Consider the following 23,044-nt stretch of genomic DNA (forward strand, 5'->3'; position numbering starts at 1 on the left):
TTTGTCGTAAAGAATTGGCTTCTAATGGTGTCATAAACAAAAAGTAAGTGAAAGGAAGAAAGAAGAAAAATACATGGAAGGATTTTTCCCTGCAGGTTTTTTTGTAGCTGGAGAAAATTAAGTCTATTTTCCAGGCTCTGTGCAGGATCAACTGCATCAGTCACCCTGAGAGATGTTTGTTTCAAAAGGTCACAGAATTGCTACCTTGAGGATTTTAAAGAAAAGGCTAGGCAAACTAGTCTATTATTTTATTACCCTTGTTTCCCCTTACATCTAAATAATCCCTGTCCTTAGTATTTCTTTAAAGAATTCTTTCCCCCCTTAGATAAGGTCTTAGAGGAAATAAGTCTATTTTTTTCTAAGTTTAATGAAATGTGGTTCCTTTTTGCCCCTTGGTTTTTATTGTTTGTTGTGATTTAGGATTTCCAAGTTTTTCCCATTTATCCTCCAAAATTTTGTTGGAATACACAAGCTTCTAAGATGTTTGACAGAATTAATCACTTTTACTCTTCCTTCTCCATTGAATGGCCTTAAAAATATTACATCCTTGTCCTGATTTCAGGGTTTTTTTCCACTTTCAAGACAAGTCCCTCATTCATCTTTCAGAGGGATACATCAAGCATGACAATGACAGTTCAATCCCTCCAGGGCAACAGTGACTTTGGGACTACTTTGCAGTCAAGATCTTACTGACTAGATTCTTAATAACTTATTTCTAAGTCACTATCATACTCAGTTTGAAAGGATGGTTGCTGTTGGATGGAACTCTACTTCTGAAACCAAGAGCCAGCTTCCTGTTGCTCAGCAGCTGGTGCCATCTCTGTTACTGGTGTGAGTACAGGCCTCCCTGGCCAGCTGACACCCTGCAGGTCTCCAACAGCCTCCTGCTGAACGCCCAGAGCTCTGGCAGCACTTCTACCTCAGTGGCTTCTCTTCTGAAGCACTTCTACCAGTAGATTTCTTCTACAACAAAGTTGCCTCTACATCTTCGCAGACGGAGAACTGTAACCGTGTTCACTACAAAACTCATGCAGGAGAAAGACGTATCTGTGCAGGCTTCACATTTGTAAGCAGAGGAGTAGAGAGATCATTTTTTCAGCACAGTGCACATTCTCCATATTGTTCAGATCTAAATTCATTATTGAAACTATCACGAGTGCTCTTCCTGCCCTTTTCCATCTTTAGCTTATATGAATATTCCCCTTGGTGAGTGTTGCATCCCTTGGAGGAAAAAAAACCCCAACCAAACAATCCCAAGCAAGTGCTCTTCTTCACACCCAGCTAGCCTTCGACTCCTTGCAACCAATTCACAAAACAGAACACATTATAAACCTTGAACTATAGACTGTTTTCTAGCAATTGCCTTCATTTTACTTCCTATGGATCAGGGATAGGTTCTTTTGTTATTAGCTGAGTCTACCTTAACTTCTCACATTAAAAATGGGAGCAAGACCATACATGCGTTCTTTGAAATAGTTATAAATGACAAAACATAACAAAAATCACAAGTTTTAAGATTTTGCACTAAGGAGTTCATTGGAAAGTTCCATCAGAAACATTCAAAACATGCATGTTACACTGTATCTTCTTGGTTGCTCCAAAACAGCCTCACTCTATCATCTGTCATTCATAAAAAATGGTGAAAAATGTCAAGAATGCTCATGTCCTACTTCATCACTGTGATTATCATTATTCTGCACGGTCTCACCAACATAAGAGATGGCAGACTCTCTGACTTCTCTACAGAAAGCTGAGAAAGCATCAGAATTAGTATACAATAAATGTGGAAGTTATGAACACAAATATTTTACTTTCAAAATTATGTGATGCAATTGTAAACAAAATAAGGTTCTTTGCAGCAGGTATGCTTTTCAAAGGAGACCAAAGGATTTACAGGACAATACACACTAAAAATTACATTACCCTCATAAATGCTGGATGATCTTTGCAGGCAGTATTCTTGCTATAAATCTTTACTTTTCCTGAGATTGTATCAGATGTTCCGTTGGAAGAAAAATAGAACCTTGCTTGTGTATCCTCTTTTCTGGTCACATCAACACTCAGATTATAAAGCAATACTGCAAAATAAAACCCAGGGAAAATAAAGGTTGTAAAATCTTTAGGTGTTCTGATTTTCATGAATTTATGATAGAAATTACATCTTCTGACTCACTGCCTCAAGTATGTTCTGTAACATCCATTTTAAAACGCTCTGCTTAAAAATGCTCTGACATAAATCCATACCTAATGAAAGCTTCTCATACTCTGAAAATTGATTGCTTCATGACTGTTCCCTGGTACATGCTTTTACATCAGGGATAGTTTTATCAGGTTATATTTATAGTTTTCTACCAGAATCTATTTAAAGAAAACTCACTTCAGTTACCTGACAAATTACAACAAACTGGTAGGTAAACAAACACTGACAAATATTGTTGAACTTCACAGTTTTTTCTAAGTTAGCACAAATTGCTATGATAGCAAATTGCAAATAAGTTGCAGAGCATTGCTGATCTTTTACTTAATCTTTGCCAAAAGTTGAGTTAGATTATCTACAATTTCTGCTAGTTTTTTTATTGAAGTTGAAGAGTCTCATGTCCAAGTCCAGCAAGTGTGATCCAGTCTGACTGCTCATCTTTCAAAATGAATATGAATATCAAAAGATCTGGACTTGTAACTCTACAGTTCATCATTGCAATGTGTTCTCTGTAACATGTTCCTAAAGGATATTTTATGTTCTCACCCAGAAGAGTTAAACAATTTAATTTTATATACCATGTATTTGCAGGGCTGTTTGCAGTTTACAAATAGCACATGACAAGTAGGTTAAAAGTACCCAGGCAATAGTCAAATTTAGACTGTAAATTATCTTAAATTAATTCACCATGAATATTCTTCTGATGGATATTGCTTCAAGCAATACTGTTTTCTGTCAAAAGCAAAACAGGTATTATATAAAAGATAATACAAGATATATTTTTCAGTAATTTTGGTGGGACTCCCTCTCTTTCATATAATATTCCACGATGGTACGATCAGGTGCTTGAGCTACTTTAGGAAGGAACTGTCTTCTCTCTATTGCTAAGTGGAAGTCTGCATCCCACAGCAGTCCCATATGGTTTGGTCCATGCCTGGGAGGGCTGCTTTTAGAGGACATCTCAACTTTTCATTTTATTTTGAACTCAGATTAATGGTCTACTAAATACCAGTAGCGTTATTCTGTAAATAGGTGCATTTATATTGAATACATAAACTGGTTTTTTTACCCAGTAGCTTACCAATATAACCAGGTACCTCTCGTCCTCTATAGGTAAAGCATATCTTCAAATTCATACAGGTGGCAGGCTGGTCATTTTCCATGCAGTTTAAATTAGTTCGATTTATTGAATTAGGATGTTTTAAAGAAGCTTCAACAATTATCACTGGTTTTGTTCTAAGAACAGAAAAGAGTAAATGCTCACAAATAATGTTCAGAAATAGCTTACACAATCTGTGCAAAACTAACCATTTTTGACAATCTATTTTTATATTTTACAATCATCATTTTTAAGCTATCTGCATTTTTTAGATAGCTTCAAATAGTTCTATGCGCATTATTTGTTGCCTCAAGAAGTTTCAGAATGATATTTTCATTTTCTTCAAGGTGTTTACTTAAATGTTTGATTTGTAGAGCATTCTAGAGCCTAATGACTGAAGTTCAAGACATCAATAAGAATATGATGAGGTTAAATTATACTACTGAGTTTTACTAAACTACACTAAAAAACAGAGTTAAATTGTATGGTCTTCAAAGGCACTGAAACGTAGTGATCTCACCTCAGCACCACAGCAGAATCGGAGAAAAATGCACCAACTGCTACATCTGTACAAAAAAAAATGTATCAATAAGCATAATTTGTCAACAAGAATTACTTCTCAGGTACAAGCATTTTATAGCATTTTCACCTTTTGGTCAGCATTAAAACACCATTTGCCCTTTATTTATAAGAAGGGATATGCTGATATTCAAAGGTCCAGACAATGATTCCTGAAATACTTGTCCACTGTCCATTAACACTGCATGCTCATTTACTGGACTTCCAGATATTGATAATGTTATGATTTGATTTCTATTCCATGTATAAATGGCTGATACTGAAGGACAATTCAGCTAAATAGGAGGCACTTGCCTTCTTTCTAATCCAGATATTCAATATTGCTATACACACACACACACACATATAGTTATATATGTATAAAAAAAGAATTGCTTATGTATATTATATGCATGAAATTATACATAGAGAGAAAGAGAAAAAATTATTTAATTTATTCCAAACTACCTGAAACCTATTAATGCGACAAGGAAAGAAATATACATGGTATATATACACACCTATCAAATGAGGTACCAAAAGTGAATTGTCAGATGACTCTAAACAATACAAGGGTCTGAGGATATGACTTGCAAATCAGTAAACAACAGGTGACCTGAGAGCAGACTACTTGTAAACTATCTTTTAGCCCAGCACTACAAATTAACCTGGGTAACATTTCTGTGGGCAGAGCCAGAGCATGCACCATGCAGTTCATGGTAACTTTGCACTTTTACATCCACAGGGGCAGGACAGACATACTTGACCTGACACAACGCTAATCTGCGAAATGTTAAAATATTTTGATGATATGTATAAAGCAATTAATGTATGCTTGGAAACAGCTAACTTGTTTTACACCAAATTAACACTACCATGTTGTGCCCACAACAACTCCACAAGGGTCTTATTCAATGCCATGAGCCCTAAGAGGGGTTAACGTGTTGTTCACACAGTCAAGGAGCTCATCACTCCTGGAAAAATCCAGACTATGTGAAGGCCAGTAATACACTTAGGTTGGCACACTAATCTGCTCAAGAAATATGCTTCCAGTGCCCAAACCAGCTCATTGTGACATTAGCAGATGAGATAGCTGCTTTAAAAATAAAAACTATGTTTTTCTTCCTCTTGTGCACTACAATCTTACTATTGCATTGTTCTCAGTCCTTAAATAATAGTTAGATGACCGTGAAAATTGACTGCTTGGCCTCAGTTTTACCTCTTCTTTTTTCTTTCCAAAATACAAGATGTGACATGTCGTCTTAATAACAGATCTTGATTCTGTTAAAAGTATCAAGTAGCACAGTAGTGTTGTTCCCTATGAATCTCTACTCTTTTAAAAATGAAAAATAAAGAACATTGTTTAATTTACCTTGATATCCATTGTTATCTGCATCAATGCCACTTGCTATGGATTGTCCAAACATGCTTAAAGAATTACTGACTTGATGTCCTTGTATTCTCTGAGGAGGAAAAGGTAAAAGACAAAATTATTCTTGGAAAGCTAATCTCTGAGCTACAATGTTATCCCAACTGCTGAAGGCAATTATGTGCTTCCTCAATTCCTACAAATGTTAAGTCCCATAAACCCTGTCTAAAGCCCCAAACCCAATTTATTTCTCTCTTAAAGTACAGGTTATATTATCTGGAAATCACAGATTATGTAAAAATTTTCTGAAGTCTTTATCAGTACTTCAGGTGGTCACAGTGTTAAATGAAGGGAAAACCCTCTCGGATTTAAACTTACTTTTTTTCTGGATTGATTATTTTTCATTGAAAAAGTATACCTGTGAAAACGATGGTGTTATTCCATCTTCCCTGCCATTGTAAATATAAATAGCCCCTTTTAGATTATCTTCATGTGGAGCCCCAATTGCTACATCTGTGGAAAAACAATTTAGCAATGATCAGCTGAGTAGGAAATATGAACAAGGAATGGTTAAAGGAATGCAAATCATGATGCATGCAATGCCAGACCAAATTTACTTGACTGAATTCAAAAATAGTGCTGAACATATATACAAAGAAAACAAAAACAATACAGAGCAGCTCAGTAGTCTGACTCTACCTGAATTGCTATTTTTCTGGAAAACAAGGGTCAAATACAGCTATTTTGTTCAAGACAAAGTCTTGTTCTAGCAATACTTATTTTGACCCTTTAAAAAGTGTAAAGGCTACCATGAAAATAGCTGAAATTATAATGGTCTTTAAAAAAAAAAAAAAAAAGGAAAAAAGCGCCTTGTATTCATGGAACTGTGATGACTTTCTTGCTCGTCCCACATGGATTAAATCACTAAAACACAAGAAGTACTTTTATTATGCTGCCTGAAATGAACCCTTCATTTTTTCATGAAATGTCCATAACAGTAGATAACAGGCTTGGAAAGGCATTTAGGGAGAAAGTGAAGGTAGCTTGTCTGTTTTATGTCTGGATGATTTAATCCCAGAGGGGTGTGGCAATTCGCAACAAACTGAATGAACCTACCGACCCACCAATCCACCTCAACAGCCCTTACCAAAAACTCCCATGGTTCAAAGAGCCAGAGGTTGTTGACCAAATAGTGGAGGGAGGGGTAGATGAATTATACCATCTTGAAAGTCACTATTAATAACTGTGAACTTGCATTTACAAATAAGCAAAACTGAACTATCTGCAAATCAGAAATACCGTATACTGCACCAAACCAAAATCACAAGAAAAGCAAAGCTCTGACTATTTGGTTTTATTGAACACTTCTTTGACTGAATCTGTACTGTGGTGACTACAACACACAAAATATGTTATGTCTCTCTACTGTTGTGATGAAACTAGTACAGTCAACTTGTGCCTATTAAAATAACATACATGTTCTTGAGGAGGTCAGATTCTACAGCAACACATCCCATTGTCTTCACAGGGCTGATACTGATGATTTAGATCATTCAGAAGTTCACTCTGCTGTTCTTTTGTATTACTTACTACATAAAATTGGTTTCTAGCACCCAATTTCCCTATATATTTTGCTTCCATCTTTTTTTCTTACAAAATTTCTTTTGCTACTGCCACTCTCAACATTATGTCCACTTTTTATTTTCAATGGCTTTGCTCCCTTCAAAACCTAATTGACTTGTTTGCTCCGCCTCCCCTGCAGTTTTAGGATGCCCATTTTATGTTATATTCTGTGTCATATATCTACTTTGCTATGCTGCTACTAATTTGATCTTACTTCTCTGTTCTCCAGCCCTATATAGGGATTCAGTTTTCTTTTGCAGAACGCAAATGTTTTGGGACAAAACCTGAAACTTGTGTATAAGACTATGATTTCAGTATTGGGGCATGGCTATTGATGTCGTTCCCTTTGTTTTCAGTTCTCTGGGAGCACATACTAGGCAATTCATGAGTCACCTGAGGCCCTAACTGGGAAGTAGTTCCACAATAGTCTCCCAGCTCGAAGGTTGTTTTCAATATCCCCATATATTTAGTACTTCTTATTGGTGACACAGAAGCAGATCTAGACTCAATGTGTAATTTTTATTTATGATGTTACAAAATTGCCAAATTGTTCCCTAACCTTTGTCTCAGATATCTAAAACAGGATTAGTTTTGAGGTCCAGCACCAAAAATTAGAGACTGTTATCACTTTATACTCATGCTCTTCATTAAAGAGACAGAATCTAATTCTTGGTATTACACATCATTGACTGTGAAGCAGCTATATTTCAAGTCAGAAAAAAAAGGTCAAGCCCCAAACTTAAATTATTTTGAGACTTCCAAAATCCTCCTGTCTATCATGACAGTCCACTGATCTAAGAGAATGAAACCCAAGGGGTTTTCTTTGTATTCTTACCTTCAAAACCATCATTATCTATGTCTCCTAGGTTGGCTATGGACTCTCCAAACCTCGCTGCGTATGAGTCACTCCCACTGAGCTCTATGTTCAGTTCAACCATCTTTGCTTCCTGAAGGAAAACAGAGTCAATGGCACATTACAGAGCATCTTCCAGGTGACCTGGAACATTACTCAAAATGTTAAAACTGCCTTGGTTCCCAATGTATCATCCTACCAAACGCCTTGGTGTAGAAGCAAGCATTATCAAAGATATTTCACAGTATTTAGTGTAAGAATAATAAAGAGTAAGTTGCCCTTTAAGAAAGAGAACACCAATGTGTTCCCACAGCAAACACCTCTTAACAGGTGCTGTTAACAGCAGCAAGCTTATATCAAACTACAGAGCCTTACTGCTCTGAGAAAACTGCGAGTGCTAAAAAGGTAGTAAACAGTAGCTGCTTCAGAGCCATTATATGTGCCTTAGTGAGTTTTAGGTATCCTCTAGTGACCCTGTAAGAAAAGGTTAAGAAAAAGTTAATAGCAAGCATAAGAGAATAAATACGTATTAGTGTGAAAAGGAAGGGAAATAAGACATGAAGATAAAATTTGGAAAGCCAGACAAATTCAAAAGCACACAAAAATAGTGTTTACACTGTCACTTCTGAACTCTTAGAAAGACTAAAAAGAAGCTAATTCTAATGCATGATCTGTCCAGTTACTTCATGTGCAAAACAGAGGACTACCACTCTCTTTCCTGACTGGTACCAGAAACTGCATGCAAATTTTTCATTCCTTGTTTGTTTCTAAAGTACTTAAAAAGTTGCCCTTCACATGCCAGTTCAGTGGAAGCACAGTAATGGAGGAGAGCTTGCAAAGGGGCTGCAGGGATAGGCTGTCACCCCCTGAAGCTTCTGGGAAACAAACCCAGCCTGTATTCAGTTCTAACACTACCTTAAGTAACTGCGTTACAGCTGACACCGCTGGCCTTTGCAGGTAGGCTACACACTCCTGCTGGGGTTGTCATCACAGTTCTACAGTTGTTTTTCCTGTATCTTGAAATATTGTATGATAATAGAGAGGAAATCTCTTCTTAGCCTGTTATATTAAAATGGCTGTGTTGCCATGTGTTTCTAAGACAAAATACTTACAGAACCTGAATTCATATAGACATAAACTCTTCCTTCTTCTCTGACAGTACTTTGCATTGGAGCACCAACTAGCAAGTCTGAGAGGCCATCTGAATTCAGGTCCACAGCACAAACTGCAGCTCCAAAGTAAGAACCAAGCTGTGTGCAAGCAAGAAATCATTACTATTTTTGAATTTTGATGAAGACGTGCTAGAAGTTATAAGGTGCAGAAAAGTAATAGGAAATATTTACCTTTTTACCTCTTAGTTCAAATAGAATGTTTAGTTGCCTCTCAATGCTAAAAATGTAGGCCTAAAATGAAAAGAAAATACAAGTGGAGTTCAGAAAACTATAATCTGAAGTATTTCCCTCTGCTTTCTCTACAGCACGTGCTAGAGAATCAGCAAAGCAACACACAATATCACAAGCTACAGCTATTTACTATTTCCTATCTGTACCTTTCTTTAACACCATAGTTCACATCATTGTTATCTAAATTGTTTACCCTAATTCCCTCTTTAACTTTTCTCCCAGTGAGAAGTCAAATCTATTGGATACTTGTCTTTAATATATTAATCCAAGTTGGAAAATCATGTGTGGTTTTGTGGGGCTATATTCTTCAAACCAATAGTATAGACAATCCCTTACTTTACCAGTCTGCTCCTGTTGGGGAGCCCCTCCAATTACTTCTGTACTGTCTGGTGTCAGAAAATGTCCAGCTCCAACAGCATATCCTGTAAATTAAAAAATACACTTCAGTACTGGAAATGCTATGTAGAGAAAAAAAAGTGGGAGCACGCCACATAAAAGCTGTCAACACCACCGATTATTGTGAATCTGACATTCAGACCTCATGTAAATTAGCAACGAAAACAGAAAAGAAAGTTTTTGAAACAAAAGCAAAAGGTTAATACAAACATTAAGTTTCAGCAAGCAGAAACAAGTGCCAGAAACACTTATTTTTTTCCTCAGGAACCCAATTATCTGCCATACTTTAAAAGCCAGTAAATTGCAAACACCTTCTGGTAATGTGTATTCTGCAATTGTTCAGTGAGTCCATATTGTAATACAAATAAAAACAATCAACCATTCACTGCATTGTAGAAACACTTGATTCAATTGTTACTCTGACTATCGTAACTGGACTGCAGCAAAATTAAATGCAGTGCTGCTCATACGCATGTGCACGTACACACACACAGAGCACTGTAGACATACACATGAAAATGTCAGGAATAAAGTGGAGCAAAAGCCTGATTATATATTAAGAAAACATTACATCAGCTTTTGTAAATGAATCTACGTAACAAAGCATCACTGTATGTGTAGACAGATCCTAAACAGGACCATATTTTGGTGTAGACATCCAGACGTGGAATTGCAAAAGGAAGGCTAAAGCCTCAACCTGTAGCTGCCCAAGTTATCCTTACTCTTTCCAGAATACATTACAGATAAGTTGAAACTGGTAAGACAGTTAACATATTCTGCTACTCTTGCATTTACTGAATGACTGCTGATTTTCACAGCATGCAGAGAAACTAGAAAAATCATCTTGGATCGGATAAGAACAAGCCTTGAATCTTCATCTGTGAAGATAACTGTATAGAATTCAAGTTCTCATTAAGAGATCTTTTTCTTTTCATATTTTAAGCTAAAAGAGGTGAACAAAGCAATTTATCATTTAAAGGTCAGCATCTAGTTTTTATTTATTTAACAAAAAATTAAGCTTAAGTGGATGAACCTTAATTTACCTCCTCTGACATTTATTTTCTAGTTATTTTGGTTCTGCTGAAGTGTAAACACTGGTAATTCTTAAGAACTTAAAAAAAAAAAGCACCAAAGAGACAAAAAAATTACAGTATTCACATAGTCCTCACTTTTATTTAATGGTATTAAAATGTTTGGTGGGGGGCAGGCAAAAATCACATAATTGACCATTTAAAAGCACAGAAAAATGAAATTTTATTTACAACTCCAAAATTCTCTCCTCTTTTCAGAAAACTGGCAAACTTAGTAATGGTAATGTCATTTGCCATTCTCAGATTCCTAAAAGAAACTGTCTTTTACTTTGTGATTTCTTTAAGGCAGTTTGTTAAGTGCCTAAGATTACACTTTCATCAAGTTCAGCTAATTTATAAGACTGACTGACTTACATAATTCCTTTTAAAGACATCAGTTATTAATCTCCAAGATACTCTGAAGTAGTCAAGGAAGTACTACCAAGAGTAATGTATTACCAGCTTCTCTTTCTAACTTCCTTCTTTTTTCACTTGTCTGGTACATAAACAACTTATGGAAAATGTTATGATGTTTTTGCACTTCCTGCAGTCTCTAGTTTCTTAATTATTATTTTTTGATAGTTTAATGAAAACATGTAAATAAAGATGCCAAGCTTCTCAGTCCTTGCCAAAAGAAGGATAGAATAAGTAGATAATTATGTCTAGTCATGTGCTTGAATTACATTACATACTTCCACCACTTGGTAGGGATATTTTTATTCACTATTTAAGGTAGAAGTAAACTCAGATTTAAAAAAAAAATAATTTTGGTAACAGAATTAGCCCTGAAGAGATTTTTGCCTTCAATAATTACAAAGATGGAACAGAACAAAACCTGAGGGAGAGAAAGGAATGTACCTTCATGTTCTTTAAACCACATTATGTATTATTATGAGGGAACAAAGCAGTGGCTGAAGTAGCATGAAACAATGCAGAATTTAAGGTTTATCACAGCTGCTGCTCTAGACACACACAGATGAGCTAATGGCCCCTTTCTTCACTTTCATGTAGAAAGTAAAAGTTTAAAAGGCACAGGGCTCTGCTGAGCCAACATGTACTAGGTCACTAGAGAAGTATTAGTGAAACAAACTCCAGCTGATTTCAGATCCTGGATAGCCAAGGAACCTAGGAGAGACCATAGATGAGCACAAAGGCCTTCGCTACACTCTCCCCAGCACAGTCCTTATACAAGCCTATACCCATTTGCCTGTATCTGGCTTCTGGCTATCAATGATTTGACTCATTCCTTACAGAAATTCTCATTCTTATACTTGTAGTAGCAGAAATCTGGAATGAGCTTCTTTTCCCCTAACAGGTGCAGTAATTTTTTTGCTCTTACTGGAAAGCTGAAGCAAGTGTTCTCTGAAGTTTTTTGTTTGTCCTATGAAAGGTTAGAAATGCTACTGGTCGACCCTGGTGATCTGCGTGTCTGATTACCTTTGACCACCCAGCATCTCTTTCATTTGACTTTTCTGCAGAGTCCATCTGCAGCCTTTGCAAGGCCCAGTACTGAATTCTGAAGTGTTAGTTAGCAATTTTATATTTCATAATAGCTATTTCATAACATATGCCTACTTCCTATTGTCTAAGGAGTGGAATTAGAAACAGGAAATATTCATGAGAACCGGATCTATGAATGGGAAAGTGCAATGGTCACAAGCAAAAATACCATTGCTCAGGAGTTTAGGAAGGACAGACGAGCTTTTCTTAGTGTGTCTAGTGAGAAGACTGAAGCTGCTGATGGTTTTTGGCATAAACCTTTCCAAATGGTAGCACTAAATTCAGTTAATTACTTGGATATAGATACATGAGTAGGCACCCCATGGCCTTTGCAGACATTCATAGATAAGGTTTGCCTTCCCACATATCCAGACCAAGATAGAGTTGGAACAAAAAAGAAAAAAAATCACAATTGCAGGCAAGTTTGTCTCTAAAGATCATAGCATATTTCCCCTTACTGACAATGCAATTAAGGCTTGCTTGCAGCTTTCACTGTAACAAACTTGCCATATTTCTGGTATATGTGAAATCATTGTCTTTTTCCATGAAAGTCCGTGGCAGCATTTCAGACGTAAGAGTGAAGTGCAAACCATTGCTAAGCAGAAGCACATCTTTACCTTCTAAATCAAGAAATGATTACAATTCAGTGGAGAGATGATAATAGCAGAAATCTAATGTTTGAGAATTTCCTTGTAAAAAGAACAGAGAGGAAGTCTTATAATAAAATAACATTTAACAAAATCAGGACACATTTTTAGAACTGTCACTCCTGGGATTAATAATGAAAGCACTGAAAATCACTGTGCACTCACTTCAAGACCAGTAATTTATGTTATACTTTACAAAAATATAAGCTATTTTAAGTACCTAGATAACTGCCAAATTTCACTTGGTTATTTGAATCTGTATAAGCATGGATTGTATTCGCAGTTGTATTGTATACAAAAACAGAACCAGTCCAATAAAAGGATCCAGGGGCTCCCATTATAATTAAGTCCTAAAAGAAAAGTAAAACAAAGCCATGTTATTGACATTTAAATATTCAGGAAAATAAGCAAAACAAATCAAATGCTTCTCTTTAGATCTCCTTTGGAGATGCATCTGGCTCAGTGCTGGGGTTCACCACTAGATTACAGACAATATTTTCCAGACTTTCTAAAAATACAGTTATTAAAAGCTTTGAGCTGTGACAACAAAACAGAGCAACAAACAGGATATTCTCTTCTCAACAGAGTTTTTTCAAAATTATAATCTTAGGGTGGAATGGAGATTAAATAATATAGAACATGACTCTGTAAAGCAAGAATGTAAGCATTGAGTGTTAATATTACGTCAAACAGATTAAAGAGAATAATAAAACTTCATGCTCTGCTATACACATGCTCTTTTTCCAGATGAAAAGTAACTTAGGATTTAGTACGACATAAAAGTATTCTTGGGAATAAAAAGTAAAGGTTTTATTTACAAATCTTAATGTTCAATTTAAAAGAAATTAGAAACATGATATTTCCCTCCCACAATAAGAGACAGTGTTGATGTTTGCATTTACATGTACACTTGAATATATGTATACAGATAAATAAATATATAAATAGAGAGAAGTTTGGTATCTTTAGCACACACCTCAATATAAAAACTAGAAATTCCAGCCTGGCATGACCCATAGTTCTCTCCAAACTTTCGTGCAAAATCTGTGAATGGGCAAGAAATATTAAAAAGGATGAGAAGCATGTAGTTTCAGACCTTTTTACCAGGTCTTCAACAGAGTTTGAGACAACTTAGAAAACAAAAACCTCCCCCGCTCCCTCCCGCAAAAAAAGAAAAAAAAAGAAGTTGGTTTTCAATTGCATAAGAAAACTAAAGCCACTAGTTTCCACTATAGCCTTTAGCTGCAACATAGTATTGTAGCAAACTCAAAGCACTATGTAGCACTTGACCACACCTGCCTTTGAAATACTGTGACTTTAAAGACTATACCTTTCTTTTAAAATTGAATGAAACAGCACTAATAGTTTGAGCACCACATCTGGATAAACTGAACTCTTCCACTCTGTAATATAGGTGTAATCTGACTCACAGGCTTATGTATCTTCATAGGAGTTGCCCTGATGCTCCCCTAGTGACATGAAGGGCTTGTGTTATGGCTGTCTTAGACATATTGGTATCTATCATCCTTAGCAGTTCTGTTTACATCCAACACTCTCTCCCAGTTCTGTTTTCCTGCAATTCTTTGCTACCTGCCTTCCATCAGGGTTCCCTTCATCTCCTGCATGGATTTGTACACTTAAAGTCTCCAAAGATAAAAGCATGATTTCACCAATGCATGTAACAGTCTCCAAAGCCAGCAGTGGGACATTTGATGGCATTACTCTGTCTGCACAGAAAGCCCTGATTGTCAGCTGATCCTTGCATTGGCAAGGCACAGGGTCATGAGATTGTTCTCCTGGATGAGAGGTAGAGAAAGGGAAGGCATGGATGGAGTCACTTGATATCTTCAGGTCTTGACTCTTAGAGGAAGGACCACGGAAGGTCTCATGCCACAGCAGCATCCTCACCAGAAGGCAAGCAAGGAACAGGGACATGCACTGTGAGGAGGCACCACAGCATCTTTGTATCAAAGGCTAAGGAGCAGATGGCAACAATCGCTTGCAGATATTTCTGCTGCTCTGCTGTGTGACTCTCCTGAGCAGAGAACACAAATGATGAGAGTAAAGGAAGGGAGGATGACCTCTACTGGCCTGTTTTTGAGACGGGCATGTCCTTCAGTGATCAGTCCAGGGAGCAAGTATTCCGACGCCCTGCTTCAACTAATTTTTTGCCTGTTGAAAGCAGTTTTTCTTGAAGTGATAAACACCTTGCTAATAAATTTGCATCATAAGCTGGGCTCATATCATCAGAACTCAATCTTCAAACATTTGCTGCAGAATGCCTGCTCAGAGCAACACGTGCTCTTCACAAACTCCGCATCATCCAATTATACATCTCACCCTTCCCCATGAAAGGATCCAAGCATTCTGCTTACCGATATAGCAGGGGCATATTCTTCTGCTCAGTTCAGTTCGAAAGTCAGAAGAGATGGCAAAACAAATACCGTGCGGGAGCTTGTGTTCATTTTTCACGTAAAATACATTTTTCCATCTATGTCCACAAGCCTATGGATATAAAACAAACATGACATTTGACACGGAAGCATAAGGAAGGTGAATGCAGTCCGACAGACACGCAGATCCAGTGGTGAATACATACAACGATAGATCCATTTTCTTTTGGCTGCCTTGACAAGCTGACACCCAGCCACTGATTATCACGCTCTTCCAAACAAGTCTTCCCACAGGGTTCTCCTCTGGGGTCGCCTAGGATACAAAGACCAATGCTCTGAGCAGAGGGACAAGGTGAAGAGCCATGTGGTAAGTATGAGAACTCCATGGGGACATTGAGATAATTTGGATTTGGTAGATGTGATCTTTTGTCTCTGTCTTACATAGGCCATGTAGACTTTTTACTTTCTTCTTGAACAAAGGTACAATTGTACATAGCCAGAGGGATCATACTGGTTCTGAACAAGATAGGTTGGCAGTGAGGATCACTATGAAGATAGAAAGTGACATTAAATTTTGGTAAAGGGCTGGTTTGTAAGTGTTCTTCAGCCCAAAAATTCATAAGAAACACACGTAATACCCATGAGTGTTACCTAAAATCTAGCCTAAAGCAAGCATCTATCCAACCATGTTTCTATTGGAAGCAGACCTTAAAACAATCTTTACTGCTAAAGGCTGTCAAATAAAGGGTGTATAACTGCAGTGTCTACTGGGGATGTCAGATCATTACATATGTATGTCCTGTGTACTTCTTGCACTGTTGCAATTACTTAGCACCAGCTCTTTGTGTTTGTTCTTAAGGAGAGTAGTTTTTTAAAATGTTAGAGAACATACTGAAATTTCTTCTAACTCCACCTTCTCCTCCTTCCCTCCCCAAAGGGCTATAGTATTGCCAAGTTAGCAAATATTTTCTTTCTTCTGGAAAGCAGTAGTGGTACCCATGATAAAGAGAAGCTACACATTTATTCTAAGTTATACAAAGCTTTTCTTTTGTAAGATGTTTGCATAAATAAGCATTAATCAAATTATTGAATTGGTATTCTCCATGCATCAACATGACAGTTTATGAAAAAACCTTCCTATAAAATAAGGAAGCATATTATGTCATGTGAACAAGCTCATTGTATAATTTTTAAGACTTTCCCAGATTCAATTCAGTTACTACTGAACTCAAAACTTTTGAGGTTTAAGGGGTTTACCCAGAAGAGGCCTACCAATGTTGATGGGTACACTGTTTTCGTGGGAAAAAAACCCCTTAAATCAGCCTCCCTCTCCACAAAAAAACAACCAACCAACCAAAGAAAAAACAAACAAAAAAACCAAACAAAACAACTGTGCTCACAGTAGAGCTGAAATTTATTACTGTCCAATGCATTAGAGAGTTTATATGAATACACTCCTAATTTAGTGGACTTGTTCATTTTACAGGACACAAACCTGGACAATATTGATTAAGTATGGAAACAGAATAAAGGGATACACCTAATCTATTCAGTAAGGAGAAAGATGAGAGACTGTGGGCTTTGCTACATGTATTCTTATAGCCAACACTGACTTAAATGATTTTATACTTAGGATGTCATGGACTTTTTGATAGAAAATATCAGGTTAATGGAATCGAGATAATTCTTCATCAAGCATTTGTAGGAGTAAGACCTAACAACCATCCTTATCTCAGAGCTTGTTCCCTACTGTTCTATGACAGGCCTAGCCATTGACATTTTTCTGAAGAATGTGCTGGAGCCTTGCTTTCTCCTACTCCCATACTACCCCTCCACTTTTTCTAAACATCACACTTTCTCCCTGCTTGGATAGGGAGACCAGTAGTGCAGCCCAGAACACCTCACGACACTGCAGAAAGGATGACATACCCTGCATACAACTGTATTCTACCTTCTTCCAAAAACAACACTCTTCACAGGGTCAAGAGGTACCCGACCCTCTCCTTCATCTCTTCTTTACTACTTCCTCCAGCATGTGCCTTGCCCTAAGACATCAAGGAAATAGTATGCAAAATCCAAGTAAACAGGAAACGACCCTAGTACTCACAATAACATCAAATTCAATTGTCTTTGGGCTAAGAGATTTTATATTACCATAATTTAATAATTCCTCTAGGTCACCTAGGGAATTAACATGTGGAGTCCTTCCAAGACAAGCACAAATTAAAATCCACTTTTAAAATCTACTAAAAAGAAGTTGATTTTTCTGCAGGTTCTCTATTACTGAGGATTAAGTGATAAACTTCCAAATTATCCTTCTTGGCTAATGTCAGTGAACTTCCATGTACTGAATACCACTTTTCAAAACAATTTTGGAATTTAGTTTTGGAATTTTATTTTGGAGCTATGTCATGTAGAACTTTTCACTTCCTATGGGAGACATTTCCATAGTTTGCATGAATTATAGAGCATGTTAATCTGATTGAAACCTCCTCGGAAAACAAAACTCCATTACACTCCCATGTGTAACGTCCCATCCTCCTTTAAATCACAAAAGGTACTTCTGTGAATCCCTTCTAGCAATGTGTTCTATCCTCTTATGACAATGACTTTCCTGGGACTTACTTCATATGCGCATTTGCAGGAGATGGAAGAAGTAGAGAAGACCAGGGTAATAAATTTAAACCTCAAGAGGCTTTCTGAGACTTTTTATCATTAAATCAAATAGAAGCAGACAAGGATGACTGAGAGATGAGGAAGTTTGGCTTGTCTCAGTACTTCAGTCCTTTTCCTGTTTCAGAGGTTTGTAATGAGAAAAATCACCACCATTCATGCTCATTGGATTGTATTCCCCCTTTCCCTGGCTCCAGTGTAAGTTGATTCAGGATCACTTTGCCCTTCTGCTGACCTGCTGCCTTATGTCTCCTTTCTTTCTCTGACTGGCAAGTATTCAACCACCTTGAAAACTACAGGCCTTTGTGGGAGAGAGAAATGTGAGCTTGACATCCCAGACACCATGATGAGTCCCTGCTCAGGGTATGACATTATAAAAGCTTTATCAAATGAAAAAATTCAGTATTCTGCACAAGCAACAGAGCAGTACTGCATAAGCTCAAGAGGACATAGCAGCTTGGTTGCCTCAGGGAAAAGGAACATGTGCTGTCATAAAGTCACTGAGAAATAAGTAATTGCTCAGCCTATGTACATCACACAGCTGGATGATACACTTCTGTTATAATCCCCAGTAAACGCATCCACAGAAACACTACAGTTACATATAAATAAGGTCACAACTTATAAAGCCACTTCTAGCTTTGGCCTCAAGGACTACAGTACAGATGTTTGCAATGTCATCTGAGAAACCAGTTTTATCTAACTTCCTCCAATGTTTTCCATGCCCAACAGCTTCCCATGATCCTTTTTATCCTCCAATAACTCCTCTGGTCCTATTGCTAACTGATGAAAACTGTGAAGTCTACTGCAAAGACAGTAAGCCTTCTGATATCCTGCTCTGAGATGTCAGGGCCTCATCAGTCTCTCTTTCACTTGCCCAGGGAAATTCTCTCTCTTTTCATAGATCTGATAGGTCTTATTTCTCTTACATCTCTCAAATGACCTTTACCCAAAATATTTTTAAGTGACACCAGTTTCTATACCTCTGCATCAGACTTAGGTCCAGAAGGTCCCATGTTCCTTGGAACAGTATGGCTCTTTGAAAGGAGATCACTGGCAGGGTATGAGCAATGCAAGTGAGATAAAGAAGCCAAGTTATCAAAAGCCAAACTTACTAAAATCAATATTGAACAAACACAGGTCAGCCCTTTGGGGAAAACCATTAACTGTTCGCTTTTCCCTTGTAATGATTCAGCTGGGGGAGCTAGAGGGCAATTTGTTCATAGGTTAATTACAGCAGAGCCTTAAAGGAGGGGTGCAAGACTGAAGCTGCAGGCAGAGCTTTCTGGCCTTATGTTAAACTGCATGCACTGAATTGACTGTATACATTTGTAGTTAAAACTATTTTTTTTAGACTGGGTGGCAAATTGCATAAATTGTTTTCTATATATTTTAGCCAGCAAATTACACTGTTACAAATCTGAGAGCAATGTTGTTGAAAAAGTTCTGTAATGTTTTGTAAGTCCAAAATGCAATAGGTCAAAACATCTAAAGAATTTTGTGTAAATTCCTCTGCAGTAACCCGTGACTACCCCAAACTAATATGGGCAAGGACTCAAAATTCAAGACTAGAAGATAGACAGTAAGTGCTCCAAGTAATAAACTGAACTTGAAGCACTGTATTTTGTACTTGTGCCTAGGGTTTGATTACAAGTCTCTGCATCTAACATAAGCCATTATTTAAAAATACTACGAAAGCAAATAATCTGCAGAATAGAACACTTGACACCCTAGCCAGAAGTACTAGAATTGGAAAAGAAACTCTCAAAACTCCTCTATTTATCAGTCAGAGAGAGATTTAAAAGTGTCAATGAGGGGCTGGAAAGACAAAGACTTGCTAGTTATCTCATGGCGGTATATTTCATGGCTCCTTTTGGCTCTTAAACCAGCTCAGGCCCCTGCAACACCTTGAACAACATGAAAATGCTCTGAAGTATGGATGAGTTACCCCAGATGCTGTGATGACTGCAGCATAAGTCTATTTCCAGCAACTCTTTTGCTACTAAGAAAGCAGATAGAAACATGTGACATTAAAAAATACAACAGCAGTTTTGTGTGATCAGAGGCTTTGTAATTTTGCATGTATCCTACATTAATTAGTTATGCCAGTTTCAAGGCTACTTTAGTAAAATGTAGCAACAAAGTGGTTTAACACATTTATGTCTCTAAGTAATTCACATCTATTCATTACAGAGGCCCAACATTTGGAAAGCCACTTCTATTGTCTGTTGTCACCTCTACATTTCTATGACTTATAATTAGAAATGTACTATCTCAAAGATTCTTTTCCTAGAAAGAAATGTGAATGCAAGTATTTAAGAGAAAGAGAGAAGCAGTTCTCAGTGCACCCATCCAGCAATGTCCCCACATATTTTTCAAAGAAAATTACCCTGTTTTATAAGATCAAAACCCAAACTTGGCACTAGCAAAAATCCAAGCAGAAAAACTGGGGAGGTCACTGACTTAAAGAGTCAGCATTGATAAAATCATTATATCCAAAACTTGTTGACAGCCTGAATGAGTCAGACAAGTGATAATTAAGTTCAGCTTTGTAATTGTAAGTTCCCTTCTGTATTTTTGTGACTGCTCAGCAGGATGGCAGAGGCTTAACCAACCTCAGATACTAGCCCACTTCATTTACATCCCATGCACCACAGCTGCCTTTGGCTTCTTCCTTGACCTCACTGACCTGTTTTACAATACAGCACTTCTTTTCAGTATCTATTTATCTCAGAAACACTATAGATGAAACTTGGCAATGTAAAGATGTCATCTAGTACTAATGGAAACCTACAATTTGGAAAAATCTGGTGCGGTACCACCAGTTTTTAAAGAAGTGCAGGATAGAACAGTAAACTACATTGTGTAAACTGCAGCCTCTAAAGTTGGAAATAGAGGCCATGTTAAATTGGAACCACATAAACATTTTCATACATCTGTTGCATCATTTCATTTAGAATCCCCTAAGCTATTGAGGAAAAACCCATCAAATTACTTCTTTAGAGCTTTTGTTTCTCCACTGGCTAAATTGAGTAAGTTGAGAAGTACAGCAGATGTATGTAGTTTTGAAAGAACCTGAAACTTTCAATCCTTCCTTTCCTTCCCCCACACTGTGAAGGACTATTTTTACTTCCAATCCAGGAGTAGGGGTTTATTGCCTCCTAGTACATGCTATTTCACCACTTTGCCTTTTTGCAAGCCTCCTCTTACAAACAAGCAGTTGGAGAAAAAAAGCTCTTTGTTATATATAACTTTCAATTGATCTAATATTGGAATGAAATTACTCAGAAAAACCCCCACAACTATTTGGGCTGGTGGAAGCTTAATTTCTGTTCTTCCTAGTAACAACTGCTTGTCTTTTCTTCATGTGACTACAAGAGAAGCACCACTGACGTATCTTAGGTTTTTGTAGCTCCGCTACAAAAAATAACTTCTATTTGTAGTAAAATAAAATAGGTAGAACCTATCAGTTCTAAGCTTTATGCACAGACATGTAGAGAAATAACTGGTTTAACATTTTTGTCATGGAACGCTGCGTTCTGCCCTGAAGGCCCATCAGGTCATGGCGCACAATTTGAAAGCTCCTTCTCACGCTTCTTATCCTTATTGGGCGGCACAGTCATAGTTCTAACGGATCCAATGGTCTCAGTCACAGCAGGACAGGAAGTTCAGGAAACTTTCTATGCATAGCAGAAGGACAGAATGAATAGCACTGTATGCAAGGGTGACAGGAAGAGAGCCTAAAGTAACTCACACATGTTCATGTTAACCCATTGCAAAGTCTTCTCCTTTTTAACAAGTATTAAACACTTGGAAGTTGGATAAGTGCATCCAGTTACATCTCCAAACTATGGAGGCTGCCGAGGTGGAGAGGAGTTAGGTTAAATGCAGTAGCTAGAAAAACTGATTTGGTAAATATTAGCTTTGTTCCCCTGAAACTCAGTTTTTCAACAAATCTGTAAGCAGGGAGAACCCATCTGGCAAGACAACTGTGGTTCAGGGTTACTTTAGGGTGACTTCTATGAAGGGAAGGCTTTGCAGAAGAAAAGATGATTCAGGTACATACTTCTACTCCTCCATTCCTGAGCTAATTGCATCCGGCCCCTGCTCCGAAAGTTGCACTAGCTCTCTCGAGCAGTGCGGGACTCGGACCGAGCCTCTCACGGCACTTTTGACCCGCGCGCTCAAAGGTGCGAAACACGGCTGTGGGAACGGGCGCTGTCACACCCAGCTTCTCCCAAGTGAGTTCTGCTGCATGTTTTCTGTCTTGATGCCGCCGTTACTGCCCTTCGGCAATAGCGCTTTAGCGAGAGGTAAACCCCAGTTTAACCCGGGGAGGACCCGGCACAACCCGTCCGCAAGGCAGCGGCGGAGGAGCCGCGGAGCGCGCAGGGCGGCGGGCACCGACCCTCCCCGTCCCGTCCCGTCCCGTCCCGTCCCGCCGGCAGCGGGATCAGCCCTGCTGCCCGCCCCGCGCCGGCCGGGGGCTCCCCGCCCACGACTCACCCAGCTGGAGCTGCTCGCACTGCCCGTGGGGGTTCCCGCCGATCCGGCACCGAAAAATGGCCCCGGGGTTGACCACCGAGGTGTTGGCGGACCAGGTGGCCCGGGGCGCGCCCGCCACCAGCCTGCGGGGTAGAGATGGCAGCGTTAGGAGCCACGGCCGCCAAAGAGCGCGACGGGCCTCCGCGGGGGCGGCCCGGCCGGGGACTCACCATCTCTCCTCGCCGTGGCGGTGCAGGAGAACCGAGTAGCCGAAGAGGGTCCCGTTGCCCCCGCGGAAGAGCAGCGCGTGCCGGGTGTCCAAGTTGTAGGGCCGCGCCGTCGGCAGGCACTGCCACAGCAGGAGCAGCGGGGCGGCCCAGCCCACAGCCCCCCGCGCCCTCCCGCAGCTCCGCATGGCTCTGGCCGGCTAGCGGCACACGGGCGCCCGGCGCCGGCTCCCTCTTCTCTCCGCTCCTCGCTCGGCGAGAGGGCAGCGCCGCGCCCCGCCCTGCCTTGCCCCTGCCCTGCCCCGGGACGCCCCGCGCTGCCTGCGCTGCCTCTGCTGCCGCGGTGGCCGGGGCGCCCTCCCCGCTGCTCGGGGTGGGGGTGTCCCCTCCGGATGGGGGAGTCGCACGGCCGCGCCGCCGCCTCCTCCCGCGCTGCCGCAGCCCCTCTCCCTCCCCAGGCGGCGGGGGTCGGGTTTCTCCCCGCCCCGTCTGCGCCCAAGGTGGGCGCAGCGGAAGGGGCACGGCTCCCGGGACCCCGCGTCCTCGGGCAG

The 23,044-nt window shown here is 39.1% G+C and overlaps 1 protein-coding gene across 1 annotated transcript in view; it reads right to left on the reverse strand.

The window, feature by feature from the left end:
* Positions 1 to 22,681, reverse strand: part of ITGA4 (integrin subunit alpha 4) — a 35,752-nt gene extending 13,071 nt beyond the window's left edge. Inside the window, exons 1-15 of the mRNA XM_032693601.1 lie at positions 22,497 to 22,681; positions 22,288 to 22,409; positions 15,315 to 15,421; positions 15,091 to 15,220; positions 13,692 to 13,759; positions 12,936 to 13,065; positions 9,439 to 9,524; positions 9,043 to 9,102; positions 8,812 to 8,949; positions 7,682 to 7,793; positions 5,642 to 5,736; positions 5,227 to 5,317; positions 3,817 to 3,862; positions 3,279 to 3,433; positions 1,924 to 2,078 (exon numbers count right to left, since the gene is read on the reverse strand). Of these exons, the coding sequence (XP_032549492.1) occupies positions 1,924 to 2,078; positions 3,279 to 3,433; positions 3,817 to 3,862; positions 5,227 to 5,317; positions 5,642 to 5,736; positions 7,682 to 7,793; positions 8,812 to 8,949; positions 9,043 to 9,102; positions 9,439 to 9,524; positions 12,936 to 13,065; positions 13,692 to 13,759; positions 15,091 to 15,220; positions 15,315 to 15,421; positions 22,288 to 22,409; positions 22,497 to 22,681 (1,680 nt within the window). The remainder of the gene's footprint in view (positions 1 to 1,923; positions 2,079 to 3,278; positions 3,434 to 3,816; positions 3,863 to 5,226; positions 5,318 to 5,641; positions 5,737 to 7,681; positions 7,794 to 8,811; positions 8,950 to 9,042; positions 9,103 to 9,438; positions 9,525 to 12,935; positions 13,066 to 13,691; positions 13,760 to 15,090; positions 15,221 to 15,314; positions 15,422 to 22,287; positions 22,410 to 22,496) is intronic.
* Positions 22,682 to 23,044: the final 363 nt, after the last annotated feature.

The sequence above is a fragment of the Chiroxiphia lanceolata genome, chromosome 7 (assembly GCF_009829145.1).
Source record: "Chiroxiphia lanceolata isolate bChiLan1 chromosome 7, bChiLan1.pri, whole genome shotgun sequence".
NCBI classification, from domain to species: domain Eukaryota; kingdom Metazoa; phylum Chordata; class Aves; order Passeriformes; family Pipridae; genus Chiroxiphia; species Chiroxiphia lanceolata.